This window comes from Lithobates pipiens, unplaced genomic scaffold (genome assembly GCF_037356315.1).
Source record: "Lithobates pipiens isolate NorthernLeopardFrog02 unplaced genomic scaffold, aLitPip1_a1.2 Scaffold_35, whole genome shotgun sequence".
Lineage (NCBI taxonomy): Eukaryota > Metazoa > Chordata > Amphibia > Anura > Ranidae > Lithobates > Lithobates pipiens.
In genome coordinates, this window is record NW_027507811.1 from 230,667 (window position 1) to 247,074 (window position 16,408).

A 16,408-nucleotide genomic window follows, 5' to 3' on the forward strand; every position below is an offset into this window, starting at 1 on the left:
ATGCTCCTTACTTATTATGTAGTATACAGATTGACTCCGGAGGTAAGATGGCGTCTATACCCTACATCCCCCGCGTTAGAAGAATTCATTTGAGATAAGGGAACCAGCTTCAACCGAACTTCAAGCATCAAGTTTCTTCATTTCTCTTGTATTGTAACCAATAAGATGTACCAATTAGACTGACATAGCAATGACGTATCTTTCTGTATAAAATATCAACACCGCCCACCAATAAATCAGAAGTTAGAAGTAGCCGAGCTGAACGTGTCTCAGAGAGTGTTTACTTCTAATGTGCTGCACATTTATACTTTTTAATTAGAAATAGCAGCAGATAACCAAGAACTATTTTGAAGTTCTTATCTATTTCACAACTACATACTACTCATTGTTCTTCCACTACATGGTGCCCTGCCCTGCAACTATTCATTGTCCTCCCACTACATGGTGCCCTGCAACTACATACTACTCATTGTTCTCCCACTACATGGTGCCCTGCAACTACATACTACTCATTGTCCTCCCACTACATGGTGTCCTGCAACTACATACTACTCATTGTTCTCCCACTACATGGTGCCCTGCCCTGCAACTATTCATTGTCCTCCCACTACATGGTGCCCTGCAACTACATACTACTCATTGTTCTCCCACTACATGGTGCCCTGCAACTACATACTACTCATTGTTCTCCCACTACATGGTGCCCTGCCCTGCAACTATTCATTGGCCTCCCACTACATGGTGCCCTGCAACTACATACTAATTGTCCTCCCACTAAATGGTGCCCTGCAACTACATACTACTCATTGTGCGAAGTCAGTAAAGAATTTTCGTCTCTTTGAAGAGCTCTACCATGGTGGAAATCTCTGAAGTATTCCTGTGTGCGTTGCAGTATTACAGGATTTCATTAAAAGTCAGAATTGTTACATTGATTGATATGAAGGATCGTGTCTCTGATAAAGCACGTGGTGGTCATTGCCCTCACACTACATGGTGCCCTGCAACTACATACTACTCATTGTCCTCCCACTACATGGTGTCCTGCAACTACATACTACTCATTGTCCTCCCACTACATTGCTGCCATGTCACTATATACTGCACGCTTAATTCCCTGCCACTACATACTGCCCACTTGCTGTCTTGTCACTATATACTGCCCACTTACTGCCTTGCCACTGCATACTGCCCACGTACTGCCCTGCCACTACATACTGCTAATTTACTGCCCTACTAAAGGACTAAAAGGCAATCACACATCCAGCACTCCGTCCTGGAAGAATTCTCACCCCCACCAAAATAAGAGGAAGTAGTATGTGCTGTAAAAGGGGTGACTCCATGGACCACTTATGGACATGACCATATCTTGATCAGGGACATCATGGGAACTGTTTTTCATGGTGAGATCGGATTTCTTTCAGCAGGGCGATAGGTGGTGCTAAAAAGGAATTACATCTCTGCATGACGTGATTGATGGTGGATATGCACCGGGGAAAGTTTTTGGAGTTTTTTTTATAATAAAGGATGTGGCAAAAAGTTTTTTTTTCTATTTACTATTTGCATCTGCAAAAAGGGACAAAGGCATCTGCTCCCTGCCAGCAGACCCCCCCTCCCCCCCACAACCACCGGGCCAGGGTTGTGGGGTAGAGGCCCTTGACCTAATCCTGGCCTTTTGCCAGGGGACCTGAATGACCAAGTATGAATTTTGAGGGGGATGCAGATGGAGGTTCCACATGGCTGATCACCCGTTTCATTTGGCCATTCAGAAAAACCTCTGATGAAATGCAAAATTTAGTCCGAAGTGGCAGTTCATCCCCGATCCCCGGCAACATGTACTTCACGTGGCACAAAGAATCAGGGAGCCCGCCCTTACAAAGGAACCATTCCACCACATTACAGAAAAGTCACAATAATGGGATATCGTTTTATTCACCAGACTTTGGCAATTATATTTTGGGGTAAGTATAAGGGGGTCGGTTGCTCAAATCTCGTAAATACTGGGTTGGGAAAAAAAAATTCTATAACAATGCATTTTTTTAATTTTTTTTTTTTTTTTTACATTTTTTGTAAAAATTATATATATACGGTAGACAAAACTGGTAACAAATAAATCTCTGTCTGTTTCAAAAAAAATTCTATAATACGTTAGGGTAGACCCCAAAACCAAAAATATATAACGTGCTGGACTGAGACATAATCATAATTATTCAAAATAAAGGGGGGAGCAGAAGGCCTGGGGTTAACTAAAATGTGACCTGGCAAGATGTAAGAATGCTCAACCACCGCAGTGCCTATAATTGCCACAAGATGGTGATCTCGCTTATTACGAGGGGAACAGGCACAGCAAGTCTCTATGATACCTACAGACAGGAAGTGATGTCAGGTATAAATAAGTTCCCGGAGAGAGAGGGAGGAAGTAGAGAAGAGATGTTGATTGGGATAAACGAGGAGGTGATAGGATATTATAGTAAGTAATATAATGCGAATATGATAACTACAATCACATAAATGAATATATAAATCGAATAGTTACCTCCATACACTCACATATCAATATTTATTATATAATCAATACATATACAAATCAGCACTAATTTTGGAGACCATCAACAGATACCCTTACGTACTACGTCTGGGTTTATTGTAGGTATATGTATCCACCAGCACCGGGAGCCGATATACTCATTGTGGAAACAACATAAAGAAGAGTCGTCTGAATCTGCCCAACGAAGGCTACCATGTGACATTACTGCGTATGGCCGAACGCGTCGTTAGCACCTCACCAGGACATGTCAATCATCTGACACTCTTACCGATCCAGCCGTGCTTCAGGGTTCCTGGTCACCCGGTCAGTCTTTGAAATTGTCTTGGGTTGCGGTTTTGGGCTGTTTTGGGTAGGATGGAGTAGGTGATGTTTGGGTGAAGCTCATTTGAGGCTGGTGTTGGTTGCTGTGAGTGGTCCGGGAGGGTTGAAGGTGACCTGGACTTTTGGAGAACTTGATATGTTCCAGCTGTTGGAGGCCACGGGTTGGGAAAAGACTAGGATGGATCTTGGGTCCAACGAAGGGGGTCGATTTTCTTTATTTGACTGTTTTGTACATAAGCACGTTATATGGAGACAACAAGTGGGCAATTGTGCCCCTTTATAGCCCACAATTCCTTCTTTGATGCAGCAACCTCCCCCCAGGGAACCCCTCGTTGCATTGAAATACATACCAGACCTCAGATACAGACGCACCCAACAGATTGAGGCAAGACCTCCTAATTTTCCGCTTGACTGTCTTGTAATACATCAAAACCAAGAAGGAGCCTAGGAGAACTTTCCTTGGGGGGGTTGGTACTGCAGAACCGAGGGTAACTCAGAAATGTGCTTTAGGTGGGGGTGTCTACTTAGGATATAGCCATGTTGGGAGTGCTTTGGGACCGCACCGCACCCCACTCCCCCACTGAAAACACATTCTAATGTCACCTTTTTGTTTTCTTTTTGATATTCAGAATAATGAGCAACACCATTTCATCGTGGAGTAAAGATAATAAAACAAATCTAACATTTTCAGTTCATGACCCATATCTACGAAGAGGAACGTCCCGTACAGAGCACATGATCACCTCAAGGAAGATGGAGGAGAACCGGAGTCATAACCTGGAGAAGATACTAAACTTCACCCTGGAGATCATCTACCTGCTGACCGGAGAGGTGAGGAGGATTCTGGGAGGTCACATGACATCACTCTTATCTCTATTATATAAAACACAGACCTGGCCGGAGAGGTGAGGAGGATTCTGGGAGGTCACATGACATCACTCTTATCTCTATTAATAAAACACAGACCTGACCGGAGAGGTGAGGAGGATTCTGGGAGGTCACATGACATCACTCTTATCTCTATTATATAAAACACAGACCTGACCGGAGAGGTGAGGAGGATTCTGGGAGGTCACATGACATCACTCTTATCTCTATTAATAAAACACAGACCTGACCGGAGAGGTGAGGAGGATTCTGGGAGGTCACATGACATCACTCTTATCTCTATTATATAAAACACAGACCTGGCCGGAGAGGTGAGGAGGATTCTGGGAGGTCACATGACATCACTCTTATCTCTATTAATAAAACACAGACCTGACCGGAGAGGTGAGGAGGATTCTGGGAGGTCACATGACATCACTCTTATCTCTATTAATAAAACACAGACCTGACCGGAGAGGTGAGGAGGATTCTGGGAGGTCACATGACATCACTCTTATTGGTTTCTCAATACAGAGTTTTCCTCTTGTGAAGTACGGGGATCATATGACCATCACAGTGCCTCGATATCGCTCCCTAAAATTTAGAGACCGCAACAGACAAAAGATTTGGCACATTATCAGAAAGATGTCTGAGCTGCTGACAGGAGAGGTGAGGAGGATTCTGGGAATTGTGGGACATTATCCAGTAACAGACAAGGGATGTGTCTGGATGGTGACTGTATCATTGTGTGTGTCAGGTTCCTATAAGGTGTCAGGATGTCACTGTCTATTTCTCCATGGAGGAGTGGGAGTATTTAGAAGGACACAAGGATCTCTACAAGGACGTCATGATGGCCAATCAGCTGCCCCTCACATCACCGGGTAAGAGGAGACTTTATTGTAAAGGAGAGAGCAGTACGGAGGCTCCACCTAGATCCCCCATCATCTGATAAACACATAGAAACAATGTATTCAGTCAGTGTGTGTGTTTCCTACAGATGGATCCAGTAATGGGAACCCACCAGAGAGATGTCCCCCTCCTCTGTATTCCCGGGATTCCACACAGGAAGGTCACACCATCCCCCACCATCATCAGGTAGGTGAGGAACAATCACTGATAGTATCATTAGGATCTGTACATTATCTGCATTGTTACCATTGATGTCATTTTTATTATATATTCAGAGTGGAAACCTGAGAGATCCTAAAGTTGAGGTGAAAGAAGAGATAAAAGAGTGGAATGATAATTATGGGGTGAAAAAGGAATCAGACATTAGAAAAGAGCACAAAGATCTGTACCAGGACACCATGGTGGAGTCATCCAGCTACAGAAACCCACCAGAGAGATGTCCCCGTCCTCTGTATTCCACACAGGGAGGTCACACCATCCCCCACCATAACAAGGTTGGTAGGACGGAACATCTAGAACATGAAAATGATACATGGAGATGTACGGATCATAGAAGATTATATGTCTATATTGTCTTTGTGGTCTCACATCATTAGTGCTTATATTTCCAACCCTTCTCTTGGTTTAGAGTGGAGATCCAATGGATATAGAATTTGAGGTGAAATCAGAAGAAGAAGAGAGGTATGTGAGGGATGATCAGCAGTCTATGGAGGAGGATGGAATAACGGGGACATTTATAGAGGAGGACACTCCTACAGAGATCAGCACAGGTGGGTCATTAACACTAAATCCATCCCTCCACCCATACTGCTCACTGATTGGTCCAGAGTAGGGCGGGGGCTGGGTGATATCAGCCTGTAATCCCCTGGTCACTTTCCTGAGCTGTGTTCCCCGTCCTGTATTCCTGGATTTCTCTCCGATAATCTTCCTTCTCTGTGCTGCCGACACAATTTATGGATCTAGACTGGATTTATGGAGATTCTGGGGATCAGCTGGCAAGAACATGTTGGTTTTCACCATAGGTGGTCCTCAACCTATGAACTTGGGGCATGTGCTTTGGATAAACATAAAGTCTCTTTGTTTAGATGGAAGTGTTGAAGTCCCACGTGTCTAGTAAAAGTTCAAATAGACCATCCAATCTTAAAGGATTCACATGCGAACACCCAAGTGCCAGTCCCACCACCTCTGTATGAATCCGGGCTTACCAGATGTATCTGACCCAAAAGAATATATATTCCAAGGGTCACACACGCTTGTACAATATCTGCAGGAATCCAAAACTCGCAGGTGCTGGAATACCAACAAAAAACATCAAAGCAGTCTTTCCGCCAAACACAAATGATAACATTAGGTTTTCTCCAATCACACAGAGGTCCGACTCAAAATGACGGACACATAAAATGGAACGATAGGGCCACATATAGCGTAATTCCATTAAAAGACAAAATTTATTAAACGATAGTAACAAACTCATATTTCGTTGACGATGTCTATGAGGACGAAACGCGCCGGGAGGGACTCCACTGCCGCCAATTTTTATTTGAAAGCGCATGATAAACCTCATAAATGTGAGTTTGTTGCTATCTTTTAATACATTTTGTCTTTTCTCCTAAACCCTGCACTATATACTCTATTGTATATTACATACATATGACCCCTGCACTATATTCTGCTCTCTCCCCTCCACCCACTGCTATATATACACATAATATGTATTCTCTTTTGTTACACCCATTTCCTACCAGCTGGACATTTTATATCGGATGATGTGATTGGAAGGCAGACTTTTCCATGTTGATAATAATGTGATAACATCCTCCAACTTTGGAACCTTAAACAGAAAGTGATAATGAGGGAGGAGTCAATAACCCAATGATGGGGGTCTTCAGGATCAGTCCAGTCTTCATCTTGGTTGTTCTCCACCCATCCTCACTCTCCGACCTCTGGTTGTTCTCCCCCATCCTCACTCTCTGACCTCTGGTTGTTCTCCACCCATTCTCACTCTCCGACCTCTGGTTGTTCTCCACCCATCCTCACTCTCCGACCTCTGGTTGTTCTCCCCCATCCTCACTCTCCAACCTCTGGTTGTTCTCCCCCATCCTCACTCTCTGACCTCTGGTTGTTCTCCCCCATCCTCACTCTCTGACCTCTGGTTGTTCTCCACCCATCCTCACTCTCTGACCTCTGGTTGTTCTCCCCCATCCTCACTCTCTGACCTCTGGTTGTTCTCCACTCATCCTCACTCTCCGACCTCTGGTTGTTCTCCACCCATCCTCACTCTCCGACCTCTGGTTGTTCTCCCCCATCCTCACTCTCCAACCTCTGGTTGTTCTCCCCCATCCTCACTCTCCAACCTCTGGTTGTTCTCCCCCCATCCTCACTCTCCGACCTCTGGTTGTTCTCCCCCATCCTCACTCTCCGACCTCTGGTTGTTCTCCCCCATCCTCACTCTCTGACCTCTGGTTGTTCTCCATCCATCCTCACTCTCCGACCTCTGGTTGTTCTCCATCCATCCTCACTCTCCGACCTCTGGTTGTTCTCCACCCATCCTCACTCTCCGACCTCTGGTTGTTCTCCCCCATCCTCACTCTCTGACCTCTGGTTGTTCTCCACTCATCCTCACTCTCCGACCTCTGGTTGTTCTCCACCCATCCTCACTCTCCGACCTCTGGTTGTTCTCCCCCATCCTCACTCTCCGACCTCTGGTTGTTCTCTCCCATCCTCACTCTCTGACCTCTGGTTGTTCTCCACTCATCCTCACTCTCCGACCTCTGGTTGTTCTCCCCCATCCTCACTCTCCGACCTCTGGTTGTTCTCCCCCATCCTCACTCTCTGACCTCTGGTTGTTCTCCACTCATCCTCACTCTCCGACCTCTGGTTGTTCTCCACCCATCCTCACTCTCCGACCTCTGGTTGTTCTCCCCCATCCTCACTCTCCAACCTCTGGTTGTTCTCCCCCCATCCTCACTCTCCGACCTCTGGTTGTTCTCCCCCATCCTCACTCTCTGACCTCTGGTTGTTCTCCACTCATCCTCACTCTCCGACCTCTGGTTGTTCTCCACCCATCCTCACTCTCCGACCTCTGGTTGTTCTCCCCCATCCTCACTCTCCAACCTCTGGTTGTTCTCCCCCCATCCTCACTCTCCGACCTCTGGTTGTTCTCCCCTATCCTCACTCTCTGACCTCTGGTTGTTCTCCACCCATCCTCACTCTCTGACCTCTGGTGGGGCTCAGCCCCGCTGTTATTCATGACTAAATCATGGACTAAATAAAGACGTTTGGGTCTTCTTGTGTTGGGAAGATGGCAATGAGTGATAGAGGGGGAGGGGACACTCGTCCTATAATCCCCTCATCACTGTCACTCCTATAGAAGACAGTTCTCGTTGTTTCCTCACTCTCTGACTAAGGTCCATGAATAAAGAAATGATCTGGTAGGAGATCAGAGGACCCATTTACTAGTTACCTTGAGGGGGGAATTGTAAGATCCTCAGAGACAAAGCTGCCTGATGTGGGCGGAGTCCTGGTTTAGGGGAACCAATCAGCTGATGTCTAGTAATAATCTTTGTATTTCTATTTTAGTAGATGGACGGGAGATGAGGAAAACCTCAGAGGATTGTCTTACTTTGTCTCCAGACTGTAAAGGAGAAGATGAAGAAGACATCTCACCACACTGTGTAGATGGACCATCGCATTCCTCTTATCCCGAGGAACCTCAGACTGTGCGGGACGGTGCCGGACCATCGTATCCCTCTTATCCCGAGGAACCTCAGACTGTGCGGGACGGTGCCGGACCATCGTATTCCTCTTATCCCGAGGAACCTCAGACTGTGCGGGACGGTGCCGGACCATCGTATTCCTCTTATCCCGAGGAACCTCAGACTGTGCGGGACGGTGCCGGACCATCGTATTCCTCTTATCCCGAGGAACTTCAGACTGTGCGGGATGGTGCCGGACCATCGTATTCCTCTTATCCCGAGGAACCTCAGACTGTGCGGGACGGTGCCGGACCATCATATTCCTCTTATCCCGAGGAACCTCAGACTGTGCGGGACGGTGCCGGACCATCGTATTCCTCTTATCCCGAGGAACCTCAGACTGTGCGGGACGGTGCCGGACCATCGTATTCCTCTTATCCCGAGGAACCTCAGACTGTGCGGGACGGTGCCGGACCATCGTATTCCTCTTATCCCGAGGAACCTCAGACTGTGCGGGACGGTGCCGTACCATCGTATTCCTCTTATCCCGAGGAACCTCAGACTGTGCGGGACGGTGCCGGACCATCGTATTCCTTTTATCCCGAGGAACCTCAGACTGTACGGGACGGTGCCGGACCATCGTATTCCTCTTATCCCGAGGAACCTCAGACTGTGCGGGACGGTGCCGGACCATCGTATTCCTCTTATCCCGAGGAACCTCAGACTGTGCGGGATGGTGCCGGACCATCGTATTCCTCTTATCCCGAGGAACCTCAGACTGTGCGGGACGGTGCCGGACCATCGTATTCCTCTTATCCCGAGGAACCTCAGACTGTGCGGGACGGTGCCGTACCATCGTATTCCTCTTATCCCGAGGAACCTCAGACTGTGCGGGACGGTGCCGGACCATCGTATTCCTCTTATCCCGAGGAACCTCAGACTGTGCGGGACGGTGCCGGACCATCGTATTCCTTTTATCCCGAGGAACCTCAGACTGTGCGGGACGGTGCCGGACCATCGTATTCCTCTTATCCTGAGGAACCTCAGACTGTGCGGGACGGTGCCGGACCATCGTATTCCTCTTATCCCGAGGAACCTCAGACTGTGCAGGACGGTGCCGGACCATCGTATTCCTCTTATCCCGAGGAACCTCAGACTGTGCGGGACGGTGCCGGACCATCATATTCCTTTTATCCTGAGGAACCTCCATCTGTGAGGGATGGTGCCGTCCTTCCAATAGATAAGAAGTTTTCCTGTAATGAGTGCGGGAAGCATTTTCGTTTTAAATCCAGTGTTAACGTGCATAAAAAATCTCATACAGGCGAGAAGCCGTACTCGTGTCCTGAGTGCGGGAAAAGTTTTCTACGTAAAGTAGGTCTAACTAAACATCAGAGGACTCACACAGGGGAGAAGCCGTATTCGTGTTCTGAGTGTGGGAAAAGCTTTTCAGACGAGTCCTATTTTTCCATACATCAGAAATCTCACACAGGCGAGAAGCCGTATTCCTGTTCTGAGTGCGGAAAATGTTTTCTCCGTAAAGGAGATCTCACTAAACATCAGAGGTCCCACACGGGGGAGAAGCCGTATCCCTGCCCCGAGTGCGGGAAGCGCTTTTCAGACGTGTCCTACCTTTCCATACATCAGAAGTCTCACACAGGCGAGAAGCCGTATTCCTGCTCCGAGTGCGGGAAAAGTTTTCTGTGGAGATCCCAACATATCCGACATCAAATATGTCACACGGGCAAGAAGCCGTATTCGTGTGCTGAATGTGGGCAGTGTTATCTGAATAAATCGACACTTGTCACACATCAGAGGACACACACGGGGGAGAAACCATATTCCTGTCCTCAGTGCGGGAAGCGTTTTTCAGACAAGTCCTATCTTTCCAAACACCTGAAATGTCACATGGGGCAGAGGCCGCATCCCTGTTCTGAGTGCAAAAGAAGCTTCGCACAGAAATCAGAACTCATCAGACATCTGAGGACTCACACGGGGGAGAAGCCGTATTGTTGTTCTGAGTGCGGGAAATGTTATTCACTGAAGTCCAATCTTACTGTACACAACAGGAGATCCCACTCAACCCCCAAAGGCGTATCGGTGTCCCGAGTGCGGGAAATGTCTTCTATATGATTCATATTTTGCTGTAGATCTCAGGTGGGGAAGAAGCACACCTTGATAGATAGACCTCAGAGGACTCCATGGCTGATCTTCGTAAATCTATAAAAACAGTTCAGTAGTCACATCAGTGAAGTGTTGTATAGTGTTAGCTATTGATAGCAGTCGAAAAAAATATATATATCATTACCATTCATTGGTTGAGTATATTTTGTGGTGTAAGCTTTCATAAAGCCTTAGGGGTCCATTTATTAAAAAAAAAAAAAAAAAAAAGGGAAAATTGTTGGACAAACGTCATAAGTATTCGCCCAGCCGTCACAGCTGTATTTTGCCTTTATATGTTGATTTCCTATGATCGGCAGCTCCATCTAGTGGCCATAATGCATTTTTTTCCCTTGATTAAGGATAGATGGAGCTGACCATCATAGGATATCAATTGAGTAAAGCAAGGTCAGAATTCGTGATGGCTGGGTGAATGCTTGTGACGGTCGTCCAGTACTTTTTTTTTGTTATAAGTAGACCCTTTTGTTTCCTTCATCAGGCAGGGCGTCATACAAATCACTGATAAATCATAATCATGAGTACAGCAAACAATGGAAAGCACAAGTAAATGACACCAACGGTAAGCAAGGGAGATTAGTTACGAGGATACAGGACAGTAGGGGGCGTTATTCACAAATACATCCAGGTAATAAAGTGGAGGTCTTTTTTTATTCCTCTAGAACCAGGGACCTCCAAACTACGGCCCTCCAGCTGTTGCGGAAGTACACAAACCCATGAGGAATTGTAAAACTCTCCCAATGGCGTCAGTTATGACGAAACTAGTAGGCTGGAGTTTATGTGTCAGTTATGACGAAACTAGTAGGCTGGAGTTTATGCGTCAGTTATGGCGAAACTAGTAGGCTGGAGTTTATGCGTTCGTTATGACAAAACTAGTGGGCTGGAGTTTATACGTCAGTTATGACGAAACTAGTAGGCTGGAGTTTATGCATCAGTTATGACAAAACTAGTAGGCTGGAGTTTATGCGTCAGTTACGACGAAACTAGTAGGCTGGAGTTTATGCGTCAGTTATGACGAAACTAGTAGGCTGGAGTTTATGCGTCAGTTACGATGAAACTAGTAGGCTGGAGTTTATGCGTCAGTTATGATGAAACTAGTAGCCTGGAGTTTATGCGTCAGTTATGATGAAACTAGTAGCCTGGAGTTTATGCGTCAGTTATGACGAAACCAGTAGGCTGGAGTTTATGTCAGTTAAGACGAAACTAGTAAGCTGGAGTTTATGTCCATTATGATGAAACGAGTATGCTGGAGTTTATGCTCAGTTACACCATGCTAGTTTGTATTGCGATCTGCAGATTGTTTATTTTATCCAGGATTGTTCTATCCATACCTTGTTGGACTTGTGACATTTTATATTTTCAATAAACCGCTGCGGTTTTATACTATGTGGCAAATTTTTTTATTTTTTTGCACCTTATCCACGAGTAGGGATGAGCTTCGTGTTCGAGTCGAACGTACGTTCGACTCGAACATTGGTCGTTCGGGCGTTCGCCGAATTCCGAACGTTTGGGCCGTTCGCGGCAAAATTCGTGTGGCCCACAATGCACTGCGATGGCGCAGTGCATTGCTGGCTCATGATTGGCCAAGCATGCACTGTGACCCCGCATGCTTGGCCAATCGCAGCGCCAGCAGCGAGGAGAGCCATGGTTGGCCACAGGCATCCTGCCTGTGGCCAATCATAGCTCAGGCTGTGTAGTGCACGCCCCACACTATATAAGGCCGCCTTTGAGGCGGCCTCGTGTAGTGTGTTGGCATCTGAAGCAGTGGGTGTTCTGTGTACCTTCAACACAGTTACACACTGATCGTTTTTGGCTGATTTCCTATCTTGCTCTTGTGTAGTGGTTATTGTCTGCGTGCCCTGACCGCAGTATACACCACTATATTCACCTCACCTATATAGCTAGTGATCTAGCTTTAATAATAGAGCTTGCAGTCAGTAGTGTCACTCAGGAGATAGTGCGTGCTGTCTGCGTGCTCTGTACCCAGTACACACCGCTATATCCACCTACATAGCTGTTCTCTATTTGAGCCCGATTGTCATCTGCAGGAGTTATTGGAAGTTGTGTGTGCTTCCAGCACAGCACAGTATACATCTGTATATACCCCTTTATCTCTGCTGTTCTATAAAAAAGGCATCTGCAGGAGTTAGTGGGTGTTGTGTGCCTCCAGCACAATATAAACTACCCAACTACTGTTTTACCCAACTCCCTTCAGGCCATTACCATGTCTGGAAGGCCAGCAAGGAGAGGCAGACAGGCGCGAGCCGATAAAAGAGGGCAAGCAGGCTCTGTGTCTAGAGACAACAGTGCTGGTCGTGGACGCGGTGCATCGTCATCAGCACGTGGCCATGGGACACGCTTGTCCTTCTTTTCTGCAGCTGGACATGTTGAACCGCAACATGCCAACGACTTGGTAGAGTGGATGACCAAGCCCTCTTCATCCTCCTCATCCTCTCTCACCCAGGCTCAGGGTACTAGCAAAGCAGCTGCCAACACATCGTCTTCCCTCCTCTCAATGTCATCATCAGTGACTCCTTCCCTAGACCCACCACGTCCTCCTGAGGAGTCTCCTGAACTCTTTGAGCACAGTGTTGGGTACATGCTCCAGGAGGATGCCCAGTGTTTTGTGGGCTCTGATGATGACACTCAGCTAGAGGAAGGCAGTAGCGTGAGCACAGAGAGAGGGGATGCTCAAGAAGCACAGCAATCTGGCAGTCATGTTCCACAAGCTGCAGCATACTGCCAGGTTTGCTACAGCGATGAAGAGGGAGGGGATGATGAGGGCACTGACTCGACGTGGGTGCCTGGAAGGAGAGAGGAGGAGGAGGCACATGTCCAACGAGGCAGGATGCCCTCCGGGGGCCAGCTTAGGGGCAGCACACCGACTGAATCACACCGCAGAGCTCCGCCTGCGCAGAGCGCTTCCTCTGCGCGTTATTATAAAAGTTCTTTGGTGTGGGCCTTTTTTGAGACGAGTGCATCAGATCGCACCGCTGCTATTTGCAACATATGTCTCAAGCGTATCTCACGTGGCCAAAACATCAGCCGTTTGGGCACCACATGCTTGACCAGACATATGTTGACCTGCCATGCAGCTCGTTGGCAAGCGTACCTCAAAGACCCACACCAAAGAACAAAGCGGACCTCTCCTTGCTCCTCATCAGCTGGCATCTCCAACCCCACTAGACCTTTAGTCCTCTCTGAAACCTGCTCTGAGAGGAATGAAGGTGTAGAATTAGGTGTGTCACAGCCAAGTGCTTCCGGAAACTCTGCTAGTGGTATATCCACGTCCGATTATAGCAGGCAAATGTCCCTGCCCCAGCTGCTGGACCGGCGGAAGAAGTTCACTCCCAGCCATCCACATGCCCAGCGGTTGAATGCTAGCTTGGCTAAATTGCTAGCACTTCAACTGCTGCCTTTTCAGTTGGTAGACTCGGCCCCCTTCCGTGAGTTTGTACAATGTGCGGTTCCTCAGTGGCAGGTCCCCAAATGCCACTTTTTCTCACGGAAGGTGATTCCGGCTCTCTACCGGCATGTGGAAGGCAATGTCCTTGCCTCGCTGGACAGGGCGGTCAGCGGTAAGGTGCATATTACCGCTGACTCATGGTCCAGCAGGCATGGACAGGGACGTTACCTGTCTTTCACGGCCCATTGGGTCACTCTTCTGGCAGCTGGGAAGGATGCAGGACAAGGTGCAGTAGTGTTGGAGGTTGTTCCGCCTCCATGCCTCCAAAATGCTACTATTGGTTGTGACACACCTCTCTCCTCCACCCCCTCCTCTTCTTCCTCCATGGCCTCTTCCAGTGCTCTGTCCTCAGAACCAGCGGTGCTCCGTAGGCGTTCCAGGGGCTACGCAAGTACGCAGGCAAAACGATGCCATGCCGTGCTTGCGCTGGTTTGTTTGGGGGACAGGAGCCACACTGGGGCGGATGTTTTGTCAGCTCTGCAGGGGCAGGCCGAGAGGTGGTTGACGCCACGCCAGCTTAAGCCAGGAATGGTGGTTTGCGACAATGACACCAACCTCCTCTCCGCCCTCCGACAGGGACAACTGACCCATGTGCCCTGTGTAGCTCACGTCCTTAACCTGGTGGTGCAGTGGTTCTTGGGCAGGTACCCCGGCTTACAGGATGTCCTGAAGCAGGCCAGGAGAGTCTGTGTGCATTTCCGCCGATCATTTAATGCCTGTGCTCGGCTGGCTGAGCTCCAAAAGGAGTTGAACCTGCCCAAGAACCGCCTTATATGTGACATGCCCACCAGATGGAACTCAACATTGGCCATGCTGCAGCGGCTGCACACGCAGCAGAGGGCCATCAATGAGTACCTGTGCGACTACGGCACCAGGACAGGGTCAGGGGAGCTTGGTTTTTTCTCACCACGCCAGTGGGGCATGATCAGGGATGCATGCACTGTCCTGTCACCGTTTGAGGAGGCCACAAGGATGGTGAGCAGTGACAGTGCATGCATCAGTGACACTGTACCTCTTGTCCACCTCTTGGAGCATACGCTGCATGGAATAATGGACAGGGCACTTGAGGCAGAACAGAGGCAGAAAGAGGAGGACTTCCTTGCCTCTCAAGGCCCCCTTTATCCAGACAGTGTTCCTGCTGTGCCACCCATCACACAGGAAGAGGGTGAGGAGGAGGAGGAGGATGATTGTGTCAGCATGGAGGTGGAGGCTGGCACTCAGCAGCAGCAGCAGTCTTATAGGGATGATTTACAGTCCCAAGAAACACGTGGACTTGTACGTGGCTGGGAGGAGGTAGCTGCGGATCATGTTGTCCTTAGTGACCCAGAGGACTCCGGACCGAATGCCTCAGCTAACCTACGCTGCATGGCCTCCCTGATCCTGCAAAGCCTGCGGAAGGATCCTCGTATTCTTCGGATCAAGGAGAGGGACGATTAGTGGCTGGCCACTCTCCTTGATCCACGGTACAAGGGTAAGGTTGCCGACCTTATCTTGCCATCGCAGAGGGAGCAGAGGATGAGACATCTCCGGGAGGCCTTGCAGAAAGGTCTGTGCAACGCGTTCCCAGAGACTGGGAGGTCACAAACTCCTGGTCCTGGACAACGTGTTGCTGAGGCATCAGTCAGAAGGAGCGGTGGAGAAGGTGACGGTCTGACTGATGCTTTCAGGCAATTTTTTAGTCCGCAGCCCCAAGGTATGATTGGTTCCAGCACCCATCGCCAGCGTCTGATTTACATGGTGCAGGAATACCTAGGGGCAAGGTCAGACTTGGACACCTTTGCCACCGAAAATCCTCTGGCTTACTGGGTCTTGAGGATGGATCACTGGCCAGAGCTTGCACAGTATGCAATTGAGCTACTGGCCTGTCCTGCATCCAGCGTTCTTTCGGAACGCACCTTCAGTGCTGCTGGTGGCTTTGTTACCGATTACAGGGTGCGCCTGTCCACCGAATCAGTTGATCGACTGACCTTCATCAAGATGAATCAGTCTTGGATCACCCACAGCTACCAAGCACCTGAAGCTGATGTAACCGAATAATTTTTTTTGAAATACCACATCCCTTCAAGACTGCCTATGCTGATGCTGAGTGACTGTCCTGTTATGTTGATTGTCTATCCTCTTCCTCCTCCGCTGATATGTTGGAAGAACATTTTTGGTTCTGGGTGATGCCAGCAGCCCAATTTTTCAGCCCCTGTTTAACAGGGGCGTTTAAGTACAATTTTTGATGCAATGCTTTGCAGCAGGGCTAATTCCTGCAATAAAACTAGAGTATATGGCAGAGGTTGGAGTGTGGTGGCACCAGTGCCTAAGGCCCAATTTGTCTGCCCCTGTTTAACAGGGACATGTAATTACAATTCTTGATATAATATTTCACAGGAGGGCCCGTTCCTGTGCCCACCCAGAGTAACTGTGAGGACTTATAGTGTTGTG

At 48.2% G+C, this 16,408-nt stretch overlaps 1 protein-coding gene across 1 annotated transcript in view; it reads left to right on the forward strand.

Moving 5' to 3' along the window:
• The window catches only part of LOC143955422 (uncharacterized), a 178,942-nt gene that overhangs the window by 131,501 nt on the left and 31,033 nt on the right, over window positions 1-16,408 (forward strand). The window contains exons 8-10 of the mRNA XM_077465472.1: window positions 4,918-5,136; window positions 5,271-5,412; window positions 8,222-10,464. Coding sequence (XP_077321598.1) covers window positions 4,918-5,136; window positions 5,271-5,412; window positions 8,222-10,464 — 2,604 coding nt within the window. The remainder of the gene's footprint in view (window positions 1-4,917; window positions 5,137-5,270; window positions 5,413-8,221; window positions 10,465-16,408) is intronic.